The 15,428-nt window shown below is 46.7% G+C and overlaps 1 protein-coding gene across 2 annotated transcripts in view; it reads left to right on the top strand.

The window, feature by feature from the left end:
• Positions 1-15,428, top strand: part of enpp6 (ectonucleotide pyrophosphatase/phosphodiesterase 6) — a 111,014-nt gene that overhangs the window by 70,943 nt on the left and 24,643 nt on the right. For both annotated transcript variants that reach the window (XM_072515863.1, XM_072515862.1), the window contains 2 exons: positions 7,680-7,859; positions 12,355-12,492. In XM_072515863.1, the coding sequence (XP_072371964.1) occupies positions 7,680-7,859; positions 12,355-12,492 (318 nt within the window). The remainder of the gene's footprint in view (positions 1-7,679; positions 7,860-12,354; positions 12,493-15,428) is intronic.

Below are 15,428 nucleotides of genomic sequence, written 5' to 3'. Positions count from 1 at the left end.
TGTTATTATCATACATTATCATAGAATTTACAGTGCAGGAGGAGGCCATTCAGCCCATCGAGTCTGCACCAGCTCTTGGAAAGAGCACCGTACCCAAGGTCAACACCTCCACCCTATCCCCATAACCCAGTAACCCCACCCAACACCAAGGGCAATTTTGGACACTAAGGGCAATGTATCAAGACCAATCCACCTAACCTGCACATCTTGGACTGTGGGAGGAAACCGGAGCACCCAGAGGAAACCCAGACACACACGGGGAGGATGTGCCGACTCCGGACAGACAGTGACCCAAGCCGGAATCGAACCTGGGACCCTGGAGCTGTGAAGCAATTGTGCTATCCACACTGCTACCATGCTGCCCCTATTGCTGTGGGCCAGCTGGTCTCTGAGTCAGCAGGCTCATGGCTGACTTTCTTGATTTGAGCCAGGGACTGCATATCCCTGTAAATTCAGAGATTGCATGGGATTTTCTGGCCATTCAAGCTGGTAGAATCTTACGATCACTGTCGAATCTGCAGAGGCAAGGAGTGCATTCATCAGGTGAAACCCTGATGACAATGGCGGGACTAGAAGATCCCACCACTGACGAGCCGCTACGGAACATACTGCGGAGGGGGAGAAAAATCCAGCCCATTGTTTCCAAGCATAAATACACTGCACCTTCTTCCCAGTAAAACACCTGAGCCTGCCCTGAGCTCTAACAATTAAACCACTCAGCCTTATGACCCAACAGCCTTGACAACAAATCACATCATTCCCTTCATTTACCCTAAATATAATAATCATATAAACCTCATAATTGTAACAAACTGCTGTTGCAATTGTTAGAGTAAATTTCTGAATTCACAGGACCATTGCATGGTCATGATACAGAAAGAGGTTATTCGGCCATTATTTCCATACTGATTCTCTGAAAAGCAATTTAACCAGTCCCACGTCCCTGGTCCTTTCCGATTAGCTCTGTAGCCACTTAAAATGGCCAACTCCCGATTCAAAATGGCGAACGGCAAAGGCTGATGGGAAAGTCAGCCAACTGGACAAAAACGAGCAGCTGCAGGTTGACTGTATATTTACCTCTGGACGGGCCAGATAAGATCGATACCAGCAACCATCAGCATAACAAAACACCAGCCATCTGCATACTAATGAGCAATCCCCGGGAACAATAAGCAACATTTAGACACATAAAGCAAAACCAGACTCTTCGGCGCCAGCAGAGGCCTACACAAAAGGAGGTGAACGACCACCTCAAGACCCCCCATCGATCAGGGAACCGCTCCAGCATTGGAGAAAATCGAACCAAGTGATTGGGACAAAGTCCAATCACTTGGAACCAGGTACAGGGTCCACCCCGAAAGGCAGGAAGCCCCTGGGGACTATAAGAATTGAGCCCCAAGTTCAAGGCTCTCTCTTCCAGCTCTCTTCCATCGCTTGCAGCTCTTCTTCTTCGGCTCGCTTCCAGCTCTCGTCATTCTTCAGCAGCCGACCGAACCTGTAAGTCTTACTTCAACGCTCGCTACGAGATAGGCACTGCTAGCTATCAATCTGTACCAACTTCGAATCCCGCAGGCTCAGAACCCGAACGAAAGGCCATTCATTTCCCTGACCTGGTGGGCCAGTTCCAAGTTAAGTATAGGCCTGTTGGAAGAAGTAGCTTAGACGTAGAATTTATGCATGAGTAGTGATTACTGTGTATAATAAATGTGCTTTGATTTAGATCTTACTAATCGGTGTATTGGACTATTGATCATTACTCGGACTTGAACCACGTGGCGGTATCATAAAGATACCTGGCGACTCAAGAGCAAAGGTGATAAAACAGAGCAATTAAACTAAGGCAAAGTTAGCAACAGCTCTGCATATTATTTCCTGTTTTGAAGCTGAGGCACTCCTGTTTAAAAAGTCGCAGCTGAATCTGTCTCTACCATTCTTTCCGGCTGTGCATTCAAGATGCTAAACACTAAGCAAACGTATTCCTCATATCGCATTTGGTTCTTTTTGCCAATCATTTTTAATCTGTTCCCTCTGGTTGTTGACTCATCAGCCAATCATTACAGGTTTTCTTTATCTACTCTTTCAAGAAACTCACATAGTCTTGCGCACTTCTGTCAAATTGTTCTACTTGGTTAGATTGCAGGGTCCATTGTTTTGGACAGGGAACGTGAGAATATAGTGTCATGAATCTGCCTAGCAACACCAGTAAATGAATTTAAGGAATGATAATAGGATGCGTGATGTCCAGTAAAAGGTAGAAATCTGCCTAGAGACAGCAGTAGACAATATTCAAAAGTCCAGATTGATATGTGTTTTCCCACTAACGAGATTAGAAGACCATTTAGATAATGTGTGAATAGCTTATGAGTCGAAACAGCTTAGAAATGATTGGGAACATCCATGGGATATATATACGCTAATGTATAGTCAAGGAAGTTGATAGGGACATTCAGCCAAATACACAGAAGGCATAATCAAAGAGGAACAAAGGTATAATTGACCAGACCCTGAGAAACCAGGGAGACAGTTAACATCTAGCAGTCTCAGAAAGTGGGTTGGCCAGTTTCCAGCCACCAAGCTTGAAACCCAAGGTTTTCCAGCTAGCAGCCTAGAGGTCACGTTAACATGAAACAAGCCTCTAAGTCTTAAGTGCCATGGCAGTGCAGAAAATCTTTGTTTTGGCAGTTTTAAGTATCTTTGCTGGACCAGGAAAAGACGTTTCCCAGACTTGAGTATCATCTCTGCATTGTATGGTAATTATAAGCTGGTTATTTAATGTGGATGTTGTTTGGGGAAACTGGGAAGTCTTACAGAGTTCAGGAATCATAGGTATATTTTGGAACAAGGGAACATTCTATATAAATGGTGGGTGTGTTTAGTGATTCATACATCTTAATTGCATGAGAGTAGAGTAGTCCAGTTTGTGTGTATTTGTCTTTTCTTTATTTCAATAAATAGTCTTTAATAATTGTTGCACGATGACGGGACTATTTATTCTCACTTAGGTTTCTCTTCTCACACCAAAACAAAACAAAACTATACATCCCCATGAACCAATGTTCCCAAGTTGGGATTCCTTGCAGATAACTGGTGCGATTCAACAACCGCGTTGCACCAGGTGCGGATAAGGCCGCGTCAGATGAATAGCGGAAAAGGCCAAAATCAAGGTTCGCACGGGCGCGAACCATTTTGCGATCCACCTGACCCGCTCTCAATGGCAAGTTCTGGAACACGTCCAAAAATGGTGAGAACATAATTAACCCTCATTTGCATTCATTTCAATTTAATTGATGGGATCAATCTCGTGGGAATTATACCACTTCCCAGCGGGAAGTCACGCGGAAGTCGTTTAATACTCCTTTTCAAAAAACATGAAGCTGGCGCAATGGCTACTGAAGGGAAGTAAAGAGGTGAGTCGCCACCTCCATTTTCCGGCAAGCAGCTCAAGGACACCGGAGCTGCTGCCCGGTGCTTGGGGTGGGGTGTTGTGGGACACCTCAATGGGGTTGGGCTTGGTCAAGGAGCTAAAGTATTTTAGCTTTTTAGGCCGGGGGATGCCCCTGGGCCAGGGAGTGGGGCAGGGCATGGGGCTATGCATCTGTGAGCCTTCAATCCATCTTTAAATACGGAGACCCTTAACAACGGCAACCACAGCTGTAGCCTGTCTGTCCTACCAGACACTTCCAGAACAGAATCAATTTCACTCCCTTTAACTGTGAGCAGCTGAAGACTATTTCAAATGAGAAATTAACCTTGCTATTTGTGATAGCGCTTCACTCCTCAAGTCTCAAGTGCTTCCTCAAGAGCACACGTGTCATGCTTGAGAGGATGATTAGTGCACTGCATGTCCAGCAAACTCTGATGCCTGAAATTGTGGCTGAACCTAAGGAGCGTTAGCACCAGAGAGGCAGCTGCCAACAATCAAAGAGCAGGGCTTCAGCACTGTCGATTGTCTCCTGACCAAAGGGCAAGTGTGGTGATGAGTAGAGAGCAGCTGTGCATGGTCTCCCTCATGCTCCCAGCAGAGGTTTGGGGTCTAGGGACTCCTGATTTGGCCAGTGGTGAGTGTACAGAGCAAGGTTTGCCAGCACAAGAGGGTTGCTGGATGGCACTCTGAGAGGAGGCAGGTCACATAAGGTTGAGGGAGGCTCAGGAGAGTTGAGGGTTCCAGGGTGGAAGTCCTAACTGATCGGTCTCTCTTCTTCTACAATTCCTTACAGATATAACGATGTCTGCTGGAATGGATCTCACATAGGCTGCTTTCCTGTTGCTGCGGCAGCCAAGGCAGACAGACGCCGGAGACGCCAGCAAGGGACCCCATGTGGGCCACCTCATACCCTGAAGCCCCAGCCACCAATCAGGCTGAGGAGCGACCGAGAAGGGGAGGGCATGACGGCCATGCACAGGCATCGTTGGTCATTCATTGAGCTGACAGACACCAGGGGCGTCATTCTCCGCTGGCGGGAGTCTCCGTTTTGCCGGTGCCCGGGGGTTTCCCGACGGCGTGGGGCTGCCCCACAATGGGAAACCCCATTGACCGGCCGGTGTAACGGAGCATCCCGCCGGCGTGGCGGGGTGGGATGGAGAATTTCGCTCCATGTGTTGCAGAAGACAGCGTCTCACCAGGGAGAGAGTGCAGCATCCGGCCTCTTCTAGGGGTCTTGTCACCCCGTCAAGGAGTGCCATCCCGTCAAGCCCGATCCCGGTGGCCGTGAAGATCACTTCAGTCCTGCTACCAGGGCATTCTAGGGCTCAAGCAGGCACCTGTGCGGAATATCACAATCTGCAGCCCACAGGTACATCTGGAAGATGATGGATGCTCTGCATGCCTGACATCAAACTATTTCAACTTCCGGCTGGACCAAGCCCACCAGGATGCCCGGGCTGCAGGATTTGCTGCCATCGCCTGGGATGCCCCTGGTCCTGGGGGTGATCGATGGCACGCATGTTGGCCTGCAAGCATCGGGGCATCAGGGAGTGCCCTCTATTAACAGGAAGGGGTTCCACTCCCTGAATGTTCAGATCGTGTGCAACCACCACTTCCGAATCATGCACGCGTGTGCACGCTTCCCAGGGAGGGTGCATGACAGCTACATCCTGGGGCACTTGGAAATCCTCGGTGTCTTGGAGAACCACCTCAGAATGACAGGTTGGCTCACAGGGACATCCTCAGAGGTAATGGCTGATGATGCTGGTGCAGAGGCCTGAGACCGAGGCAAAGATCCGTTATAATGAGGACCGTGCCTCCAGTACTGATACTGTAGCATAGATTGACAGATTAAAACCAATTTGACTCAAGTTGTTTTTTGTTTACATCCCACATAGCTTACAAAATGCAATGAACGTGCAGATTCCAAGGCATTGGGATCACCGTGTTACCAAACTATTTCTGTTTAAAGTGATGCAGGACTAGAGTTCCAGGACAACGACACAAACCCATGAAGACTATAGCAGGGCTTACACGAGATCACAGGCTGTAAAGCAAGGCCAGGTGGAATCTCTGGGACTGGAGCCTCTCTTCCCGGTGAACTGAACAAGTTCTATTCCCGCTTTGAACAGTCAGCCAATACATCAGTGCCACCTGCCCTAACAGCCCTGGACACACCCATACCCATTATTACAGCCTCAGAGGTAAAGCTGCCTTCTTGAAAGTGAACCCGTGGAAAGTGACGGGGCCCGACTACCGACCGGTTGCCCTGATGTCTGTTATCATGAAATGCTTCGAGCGGCTAGTCGTGAGACGGATCAACGCCAGCCTCCCAGGCGGTCTCGATCCATTGCAGTTCGCCTACCGCGGCAACCGATCAACAGCAGATGCTATCTCCCTGGCCCTATAATCAACACTCAAACACCTCGACAACAAGGACACCTACGTGAGACTGCTGTTCATAGACTACAGCTCTGCCTTCAGCACCATTATCCTGACAAGACTAATAACCAAACTCTGCAATCTTGGACTTGGCCCCTCTCTGTGCAGCTGGATCCGCGACTTCCTCATCAACAGACCGCAATCTGTCAGGATAGGCAACAGCACTTCCTCCACAATAGTCCTCAACACCGGGGCCCCGCAAGGATGTGTACTCAGTCCTCTACTGTACTCCCTATACACACACGACTGTATAGCAAGATTTAACTCCAACTCAATCTATAAGTTTGCGGATGATACGACTGTGGTGGATCGTATTTCAAACAATGACGAATCAGACTACAGAAGGGAGATAGATCACTTGTTTGCATGGTGTACCGAAAACAACCTCTCTCTAAATGTCAGTAAGACAAAGGAACTGAACATTGCCTTCAGGATGCATAGCACGACCCCCCCCCCCATCTACATCAATGGCTCCGAAGTGGAGATGATCGATAGCATTAAGTCCCTGGGGGTCACCATCACCAACAGTCTGTCCTGGTCCACTCACGTTGATGCAACAATCAAGAAAACCCAACAACGTCTCTAATTCTTACAGAAGCTAAAGAAATTCAGCATGTCTGCATCGACTCTCACAAACGTCTACAGATGTGCGATAGAGAGCATCCTATCTGGCTGCATCACAGCCTGGCCTGGCAACTGCTCGGCCCAAGATCACAGGAAACTGCAGAGTGTGGCGAACTCAGCCCAATGCATCACACAAGCTTGCTACCCTCACATTGATTCTGTATTTACCTCCCGTTGCCTCAGGAAGGCAGACAGCATTATCAAAGACCCCTCACACTTGGGCTTTGCCTTCTTCCAGACCCTTCCATCAGGCAGAAGATACAGAAGTCTGAAGCCCTGCACATCCAGACATAGGAACAGCTTCTTCCTCCCAGCTACTAGACTCCTCAACGACTCTCCCTCGGACTGATCTGTTCCCTGTAAGAACACAATTCACGATGCCCTATGCTGCTCTTGCTCATGTATTTGCTTTGTTTGGCAGTTGTTCCGCACTGTAACCAATCTCTGTTTGTCGATGTACCATTTGTCAATGTCGGTTATTCTTTTTTGTCTACTACGTACGTACTGTGTACGTTCCATTGGCCGCAGAAAAATACTTTTCACTGTACTTGTGACAATAAATCAAATCAAATCAAATTTGTGGGCAGCAATGTGAACCAGCCAGCACCGTTACACTTCTGGCTTGTATTGCAGTTGAGCGAGGAAAATCAGAGCCCCGCAGATCCATATTGAAGAATGCATGAAGCAGGCAGTGTGGTGGCCCCCCAGCTTCCCGACCCAAATCCGACATCCCCAGCCCTCCCTACCTACTCTGGATTTTTTAAGAAGTCTTGGCACATGCCAGCTGCAGCATGTCTCGTGGCACTCACCAGGCTTCCTCAGGTGTCCTTGCAAGGGCGATTGAAATGCCAGATTGGCAGGTTGCGTGTCAGGGTCCTGAATAAAGATGCTGAACCGCAGCACAATTTTCACTTTTGTGTGTAGATGTTCTGAGTACATAGAGCAGCAAGCAAGCTCACTCACCTCCTGCACACATCAGGTCCATGATCTGAGGAGGTGATGCACTTTGGAAATGCAGAAAGAAAAGGAGCCAAAATCCGAGAAATGTTCACAATAATTTTCCCTCTAATATTTTTGGATACAATTGCACAAAAGACTGTAAAATTGCCTTTAATTGTTTACAACTTCGCCTTGTAACATATGAAAGGTTAAACCAAACTCAGAACTTATTCTTTTCAACATTTTACAGGAGCTGGGCCTCCAGAATGACTTGAATGTTATCCTATTTTCGGACCATGGAATGACTGACATTTTCTGGATGGAGAAGGTTATTGAACTTGATAAGTTTATAAATATGGCCGATGTGTTGACCATGCTGGATCGAGGGGTTGTTGTGAGTCTATGGCCCAAACAAGGGAAACTGAATGAGGTAAGCAATCAAGTCATTGCAATGTATTATCACAAGTAATCCAAGGATAGTTTCTCAACTTAGTCAATTAAGCATGCATTGCCTTGAGAGTGTGGTGGAGGCAGGTTTAATTGAAGTATTCGAAAGGGAGGTGGACTATAATCTGAAAAGGACGGATGTGCAGGGTTACGGGGAGAAGGCAGCAGAATGACACCAAGGCAATTGCTCATTCGGAGGGCAGGTGCTGACACAATGGGCCGAATGGCCTCCTTCCACACTGAAAAAATTATGTGATTCTGTGAATTGGATCTTTGTTGAGTAATTTTTGCCAATCCCATGCTCTCGTTGGGGAAGTACACCATACGAATATGCAGGAGTATGCAGCCAATGCTTTGACCGTGCACGGGATTGACAATAGATGTCGACAGTGCAGAAAAAGCCTTTTGGGCCATCATATAGGTTTGAAAAAAGTATTGCCACGGTTAATTTAAAGTGATGTTTATTTCAAAGCTAATACATGATCATCTTATATGAACAGACAAAAACCCAGTAAAGAAACATTTGTAAAAAAAATCTTATATGAACAGAAATGATTCAGTGACATTGATCAGATAATTTTGCAGCCTTTAAAAGAATTACCCATTCTTGGAGAGGCAGTGGCATAATGGCATTCTCACTGGACTGGTGATCCAGAGACCCAGGGTAATATTCTGGGGACCAGCGTTCGAATCCCACCATGGCAGATGGTGCAAATTGAATCCAATAATTATCATGAATTAAAAATCTAATGATGACCATGAAACCATTGTCGATTGTCATAAAAAAAATAGCTGGTTCACCAATACCCTTCAGAGAAGGAAATCTGCAGTTCTCACCTGGTCTGCCCTATATTTGACTCCACATCCACAGCAGTGTAGTTGACTCTTAAATGCCCTCTGAAATGGCCTGGTAAGTGGCATGGTGGTTAGTACTTTTGCCTCACTACGCCAGGGCCCCAGGCGATTCTGGCCTTGGGTGACTCTATGTGGAGTTTGCACGTTCTCCTAGTATCTACGCGGATTTTCTGTGGGTACTCTGGTTTCCTCCCACAGTCCACAGATGTACAGATTAGGTAGATTGGCCATGCTAAATTGCCCCTTAGTTTCCAAAGGTGTGCAGGTTAGGTGGGGTTAAGGGGATAGGGCAGGGGAGTGTGCCTAGGTGGGGTGTTCTTTCAGAGAGTCGGTGCAGACCCGATGGGCTGAATGGCCTCCTCTGCACTGTAGGGATTCTATGAATTCTAAGCTACTCAATTGTATCAAACCACTACAAAGTCAATAAAAATTAAAGAAACTAGATGAACCACCTGGCATTGACCTAGGCACTGGAAGTGACGATGGCAAACCAAGCCCTGTTGAGCCTGCAAAGTCCTCCTTACTAACAACTGGGGGCTTGCGCCAAAATGGGGAGAGTTCTCTCACAGACCAGTCATGCAACAGCCTGACATAATCATGCTTACAGAATCATTGCTCACAGATAATGCCCCAGACATTACTACCCGATGTTCAGCACCATTCGCAACTCCTCAGACACTGAGTTAGTCCATGCAAATGCAGCAAGACCTGGACAATATCCAGGCTTGGGCTGACAAGTGGCAAGTAACATTCATGCAATACAAGTGCCAGGCAGTGACCATTCTCAATTATGGGGAAACAAACCACTGTTCTTTTACATTCAACGGCATTATCATCAGTGAATCCCCCACTATCAACTTCCTGGGGGTTACCATTGACCAGAAACTGAACTGGACTTGCCATGTAAATATGTAAATACTGTGGCTACAAGAGCAGGACAGAGGCTAGGAATCCTGCGGCAAATAACTCACTACCTGACTCCCCAAAGCCTGTCCACCACTACAAGGCACAAGTCAGAAGTGTGATGAATTACTCTCCACTTGCTTGGATGAGTGCAGCTCCAGCAACACTCCAGGAACTCGACACCATCCAGGACAAAGCAGTTCACTTGATCAACACTCCTTCCATAAACATTCAATTCCTCCACCATGCTTCACAGTAGCAACAGTTTGTACCAGCTACAAAATGCACTGCAGTAACTCACCAAGGCTCCTCAGGCAGCACCTTCCAAACCCACAACACCATCATCTAGAAGGGCGAGCAGCAGATACCTGGGAACCCCACCACCTGGAGGTTCCCCTCCAAGTCATTTAGCATCCTGACTTGGAAATATATCGCTGTTCCTTCTCCGTCGCTGTGTCATATTTCTGGAACACCCTCCCTAACAACACTGCAGGCGTACCTACACCCCATGGACTTCAGCGGTTCAAGAAGGCAGCTCACCACTACCTTTCCAAAGGCAACTATGAATGAGCAACAAATTCTGGCCTCACCAGTGATGCCCACATCCAATAAAAATAAATACTGAGGGCAGCACGGTGGTGCAGTGGTTAGCACTGCTGCCCCACAGCGCCAAGGTCCCAGGTTCAATCCTGGCTCTGGGTCACTGCTCATGTGGAGTTTGCACATTTTTCCCGTGTCTACGTGGGTTTCGCCCCCACAACCCAAAGATGTGCAGGGTGGTGGATTGGCCACGCTAAATTGGCCCTTATTTGGAAAAAATGAATTGGGCACACTAAAATTTTTTTTTTTTAAATCCATACTGAAAGAAAACCCCTTTTGGTTCTTTGGTTGGTTGCATGGATGTCTGAAGTATTTGGTGCTTCACTGCATTCTCAATAATTCCACTTGTAGTTATTTCTACTTCCACACCAGCTGTAATCATCTAATTCATGAGGGACCAGGGGCGTCATTCTCCGATCCCCCAGCGGGTCGGAGAATGGCCGTTGGCCGCCGTGAATCCCGCCGGTTGCCGAAGTCTCCGGCACCAGATATTCGGCGGGGGCGGGAATCGGGCCGCGCCAGTTGGCGGGCCCCCCCGCTGGATTCTCCGGCCCAGATGGGCTGAAGTCCCGACGATAAATTGCCTGTCCCGCCGGCGTGGATTAAACCACCTTTTCAACGGCGGGACAAAGCGGCGTGGGCAGGCTCCGGGGTCCTGGGGGGGGGGGGGGGCGCGGGGCAATCTGGCCTCGGGGGGGTGCTCCCACGGTGGCCTGGCGCGCGATCGGGGCCCACCGATCCACGGGCGGGCCTGTGCCATGGGGGCACTCTTTCCCTTCCGCCTCCGCCACGGTCTCCACCATGGTGGCGGTGGAAGAGACTCCCTCCACTGCGCATGCGCGGGAAACTGTCAGCGGCCGCTGACGCTCCCGCGCATGTGCCGCCCCGAGATGTCATTTCCGCGCCAGCTGGCGGGGCAACAAAGGCCGTTTCCGCCAGCTGGCGGGGCGGAAATTCCTCCGGCGTCGGCCTAGCCCCTCAATGCTGGGGCTCGGCCCCCAAAGATGCGGAGCATTCCGCACCTTTGGGGCGGCGCGATGCCCGTCTGATTGGCACCGTTTTGGGCGCCAGTTGGCGGACATCGCGCCGTTTCGGGAGAATTTCGCCCCAGGAATCAAATCTGGAAAATTTCCGGCCTGTATGAAGTAGGATTACAACGTGCAGCACATTAAGCCATTGGGAAGGGAGTAGGGTGAGGGACACCTATATGAAGATTTAAGTGTGATTTTCTTGATGGAAGAAAGCCATTTCCACCAGTGTACCCTTGGGATCAGATCAGCATTATGCTGGAAGCCTTTATCATCAAGGGCCTTAACATGTTTGGCCAAATCAACCTATAGTACTTCTTCATTGTAATTAGTAAAGTTTCAGACGATTGTACGTAAATTTTTTCCATTTGTCTGTCCATCAAAGACAAATGAATATTTTAAATGTCTTTAAAGTCAGATCCCCATTCCTCTAAAATACAGTTGCAACTGATTGGAATTTGCTGTTGGATTTTCAGGTCCAATCCAATTGATTTCCACACTGTTGAGCATTGTACTCTAGTTTTTTTGTGCTGGACTGAATCTTGTGGGAAAACGAAAATTTGATTGCCGTACAGCTGTTCTGAATTGAAAGCATTCATTTTGTAAATCACTAGGAATGCTGTTTCTTTAAGAACGGTGTGACATTATGAGAAATGTACAGAACTGTGAGGTTAATGTTATGTCCGAATCAACCACCAGAGGGAGTTAGATGCAGAACTATATAAAGCATCGATGCTAAGCCTTCTGGGAGAGAGCTGAGGAGAAGGCAAGAGAACAGACTGTAGGAAAGGTAGTGTGAGTGAGGGCAGATCATCGTTATTATATTAGTGTAGAGATTAGTGATAGAGGAGTGTAAATTGTATGATTATTGTCAATTATTTATTATCTAGAAGTAAGAGTCAAATTCAATTCAGTAGTGTAAATAAATCTTTAGCTTTGTTTAATATAAAAGCCAGTTGTAGTCTTTGTGAACACTACGCCAACCATCCTAGGATCTGATCAACACAAAGAACACCACAGACGGTAGGGACTTCAGTTTGATGAAGGTGTTTCACTTCTGGTTGATCAACATATTCTCTTTGATTTCACCAGCTTTACAGCAGCCTTAAAAAAGTGAGGGCGATGAGCGTCTACAAGAAAGATGAAATTCCGGACCGGTATCATTATAAAGAAGGAAAGTTTGTAGCACCAATTACTCTGATTGCTGACCAAGGCTGGTTCATTATACAGGTACGGTAAAATAAAATCTTTATCATTATGCTTACGGCATGAACTGACAAGCCTGCATCTAGTTTATGCATTCTGTTTCTGACATTCCCATCACTCAGTAGTCATGAAGTGTTGCTTTTCTTAAGTTAGCTCCTTTGTTTGTTGGAACAAGTGTTTGAGATTAAGACGTCCTATCCTGAAATTCAATTTCACCCCTTTTAACATTCATCAACTTGTCTGAAGCATTCGGCTTCTTTGGCAGTAGTTTCAAATTCCTTCAGCCGGTATTGGCACTTTCACGTGAAACAGTACCAATGTGATATTAGCAGAAGTGCTGACGTGAGACAAAAGGAGATATATTTTCCTTGATATTGAAGGAACATGGTACAGTCAGACTCTTCAAATAGAATTAACAGCTGTCATACGCAACCCTGCTAACAGTCACAGACTTGAATATGATTAGATAGAGAGAGGAATTAAACTTTATTGGACTCCTGCAATCTCTCGGAGAGCACTGTAAAACTTAAATAGAAACTTAAGTAGATGCATTTTGTGATTCTGGTCTGCTTTTCTACAGCAATAATTTAATTGTACTGTCTAATCGATTTTGAGATGGAATATCCATCCATTCTAATCTGGAAGCACAAAGGATGAATAAACGTCAAAGGTTTATGGGAATGAAGGACCTGGAGCTACAGACAAAGAGATTACTTTTCTCAGTTGGTGCACTGCGTGAAAACTGCTTAGGCAATGTCTGTCACATGTGGCGCTGTCAAGTATCAATGTCGTGAATATTGTTTTATAACCACCCATTAAACACTGATGTCAGTGCACTAAACTAGACAACAGATTATTTGTAAAGCAAAATGCTGAGGATGCTGGAAATCAGAAATAAAAACAGAAAAAGCTGGAAAGACTCAGTAGGTCTGGCAGCATCTGTGGAGAGAGAAACAGAGTTAATGTGTTGAGTCCAATATGACTCATCTTCAGAGCAGATCATTCATCAATGTCTTGTAGGTCTCAACATTGTTTAAAATGTGCCATTAACTTATCATTTCTCTGATCAAAGAGGCTGCAGGTTATTCTTTACTGTCATATCGATTATAATGGATTTTGACCTGGTTATGTTAAGCTAATGTCAGAGGGATTGAGCAGTTTAGGCCTATGCTCTCTCGAGTTCTAATGGAGGTATAATAACATGATAAAAGGCATTGACAAAGTAGATGTAGAGCGGATGCTTCCTCTTATGGGGAAATCTAGAAAGTGGAGTCAGAGTTTTAGGATGAGGGGTGGCAGATTTAAATCAGATGAGGAGACTTCTCACAAAGGGTTGGGAAGTTGTGGAATTCACTACCTCAGACTGGGATGGATGCCGGGACATTGAATAGCTTTAAGGAGGAGATAGACAGATTTTTAATTAGTAATAGGTTGAAGGGCTATGGAGAAGGGGCAGGGATGTGTTGAGGCCAAGATGAGATCAGCCATGATCATATTGAATGGCAGAGCACGCTCAAAGGGATGAGCTGTCTACTCCTGCTCCTAATTCTTATGTTCTTATGTACTGCTAAAAGACTATGGGCAAGATTTTCCACCTGTTCCCGCCGGTGGGATCTTCCAGTCCTGTCGATGGTCACTCCCTGCTACGGATTCCCCAATGCCGAAGGGAGCAGACTAAAGGAAAACCCGTTGACAGCAGCGGGACCGGAAGATCCTGCCACTAGGCCAATGGTGGGCTGCCGCTGCTGCGGCAAGCCATGTCACTGGGGGAGGGGGGGGGGGGGGGGATGCAGAACATCCCATAAAATAATTCTGAATTTCTGAGTTAATTGTTCTGCTCATGGAGTTAAACAAAGTTTTCACAGTAGGTGGTTGTTAGGACCATGTCGAGTATTCCCAGCTTGGGTCACTGTCTGTGCGGAGTCTGCACCTTCTCCCCGTGCCTGCGTGGGTTTCCTCCGGGTGCTCCGGTTTCCGCCCACAAGTCCCGAAAGATGTGCTTGTTAGGTGAATTGGACATTCTGAATTCTCCCTCCGTGCATCCGAACAGGTGTCGGAATGTGGCGACTAGGGGATTTTCACAGTAACTTCATTGCAGTGTTACTGTAAACCTACTTGTGTCACTAATAAAGGTTATTATCATTGTTATAATGATCCTCACTGATGGGACATTTTTACAATAGGCCTTAGACTTTCATGTTCTGTCATCCAGTCGCAACATATAGAAGAAAACTGGGGGGGGGGTCGGGGTAGCATGTCTGTGAAGAAGCCAGCCTGACTTTCACTCCATTTATGGGAGAAGGTTGATATGGGGTGTAAGCATCGGCATAATCCTGTTTGGTCGAGCGGATGGTTCCTGTGCTGTAAATTCAGTGTAAAGGAAACCAGGGGCTGGGGCTCCATTAATGACATGCAAATCTTGTCTGAGTTTCCTCAATGCGCTGATAATGCATGAGCTGTAACAGATAAACCTGGCTCAGTATTTTCTGGGGGAAGACTGAGTCATCACTGTTTATCTGTAATCATGCTGTTAAATATTGATTGGCCACATCACACAATTTCACAAAGGTCGCTTTTGCAGCTCAAGGTAACTAAAATAATTAAGATTATGAAATCTGAATTTATCTCACTAGGAAAACAAAGGGAATTAAACCCATCAGGGATGTTAAAAAAATAGAAAATAAGCCACAGTTTAAATTTTGCTTCAGGAACATTTTTATAGCCATTGGACATTCATTGGACAAAATCCAGATGGATCTGTTCAAAATAACATTAAGTCATCCTCATTAATTTTTCCTCTTCCTTAGTTTGCTTCACTGAAATCACGTCCATTATTCTCAATTACTGCTGAAAACTAAGTACCATCTAACGGTGTACCCAAGATCAGGGGCGGGATTCTCCGAAATGGAGGCAGAGTGTTTGCGCCGTCGTGAACGCCGTTGAGGTTCACGACGGCGCGA

This window comes from Scyliorhinus torazame, chromosome 9 (genome assembly GCF_047496885.1).
Source record: "Scyliorhinus torazame isolate Kashiwa2021f chromosome 9, sScyTor2.1, whole genome shotgun sequence".
NCBI classification, from domain to species: Eukaryota; Metazoa; Chordata; class Chondrichthyes; order Carcharhiniformes; family Scyliorhinidae; genus Scyliorhinus; species Scyliorhinus torazame.
Note: the sequence above shows the minus strand (reverse complement) of the source record. Positions and strands in the feature narration are given on the sequence as shown.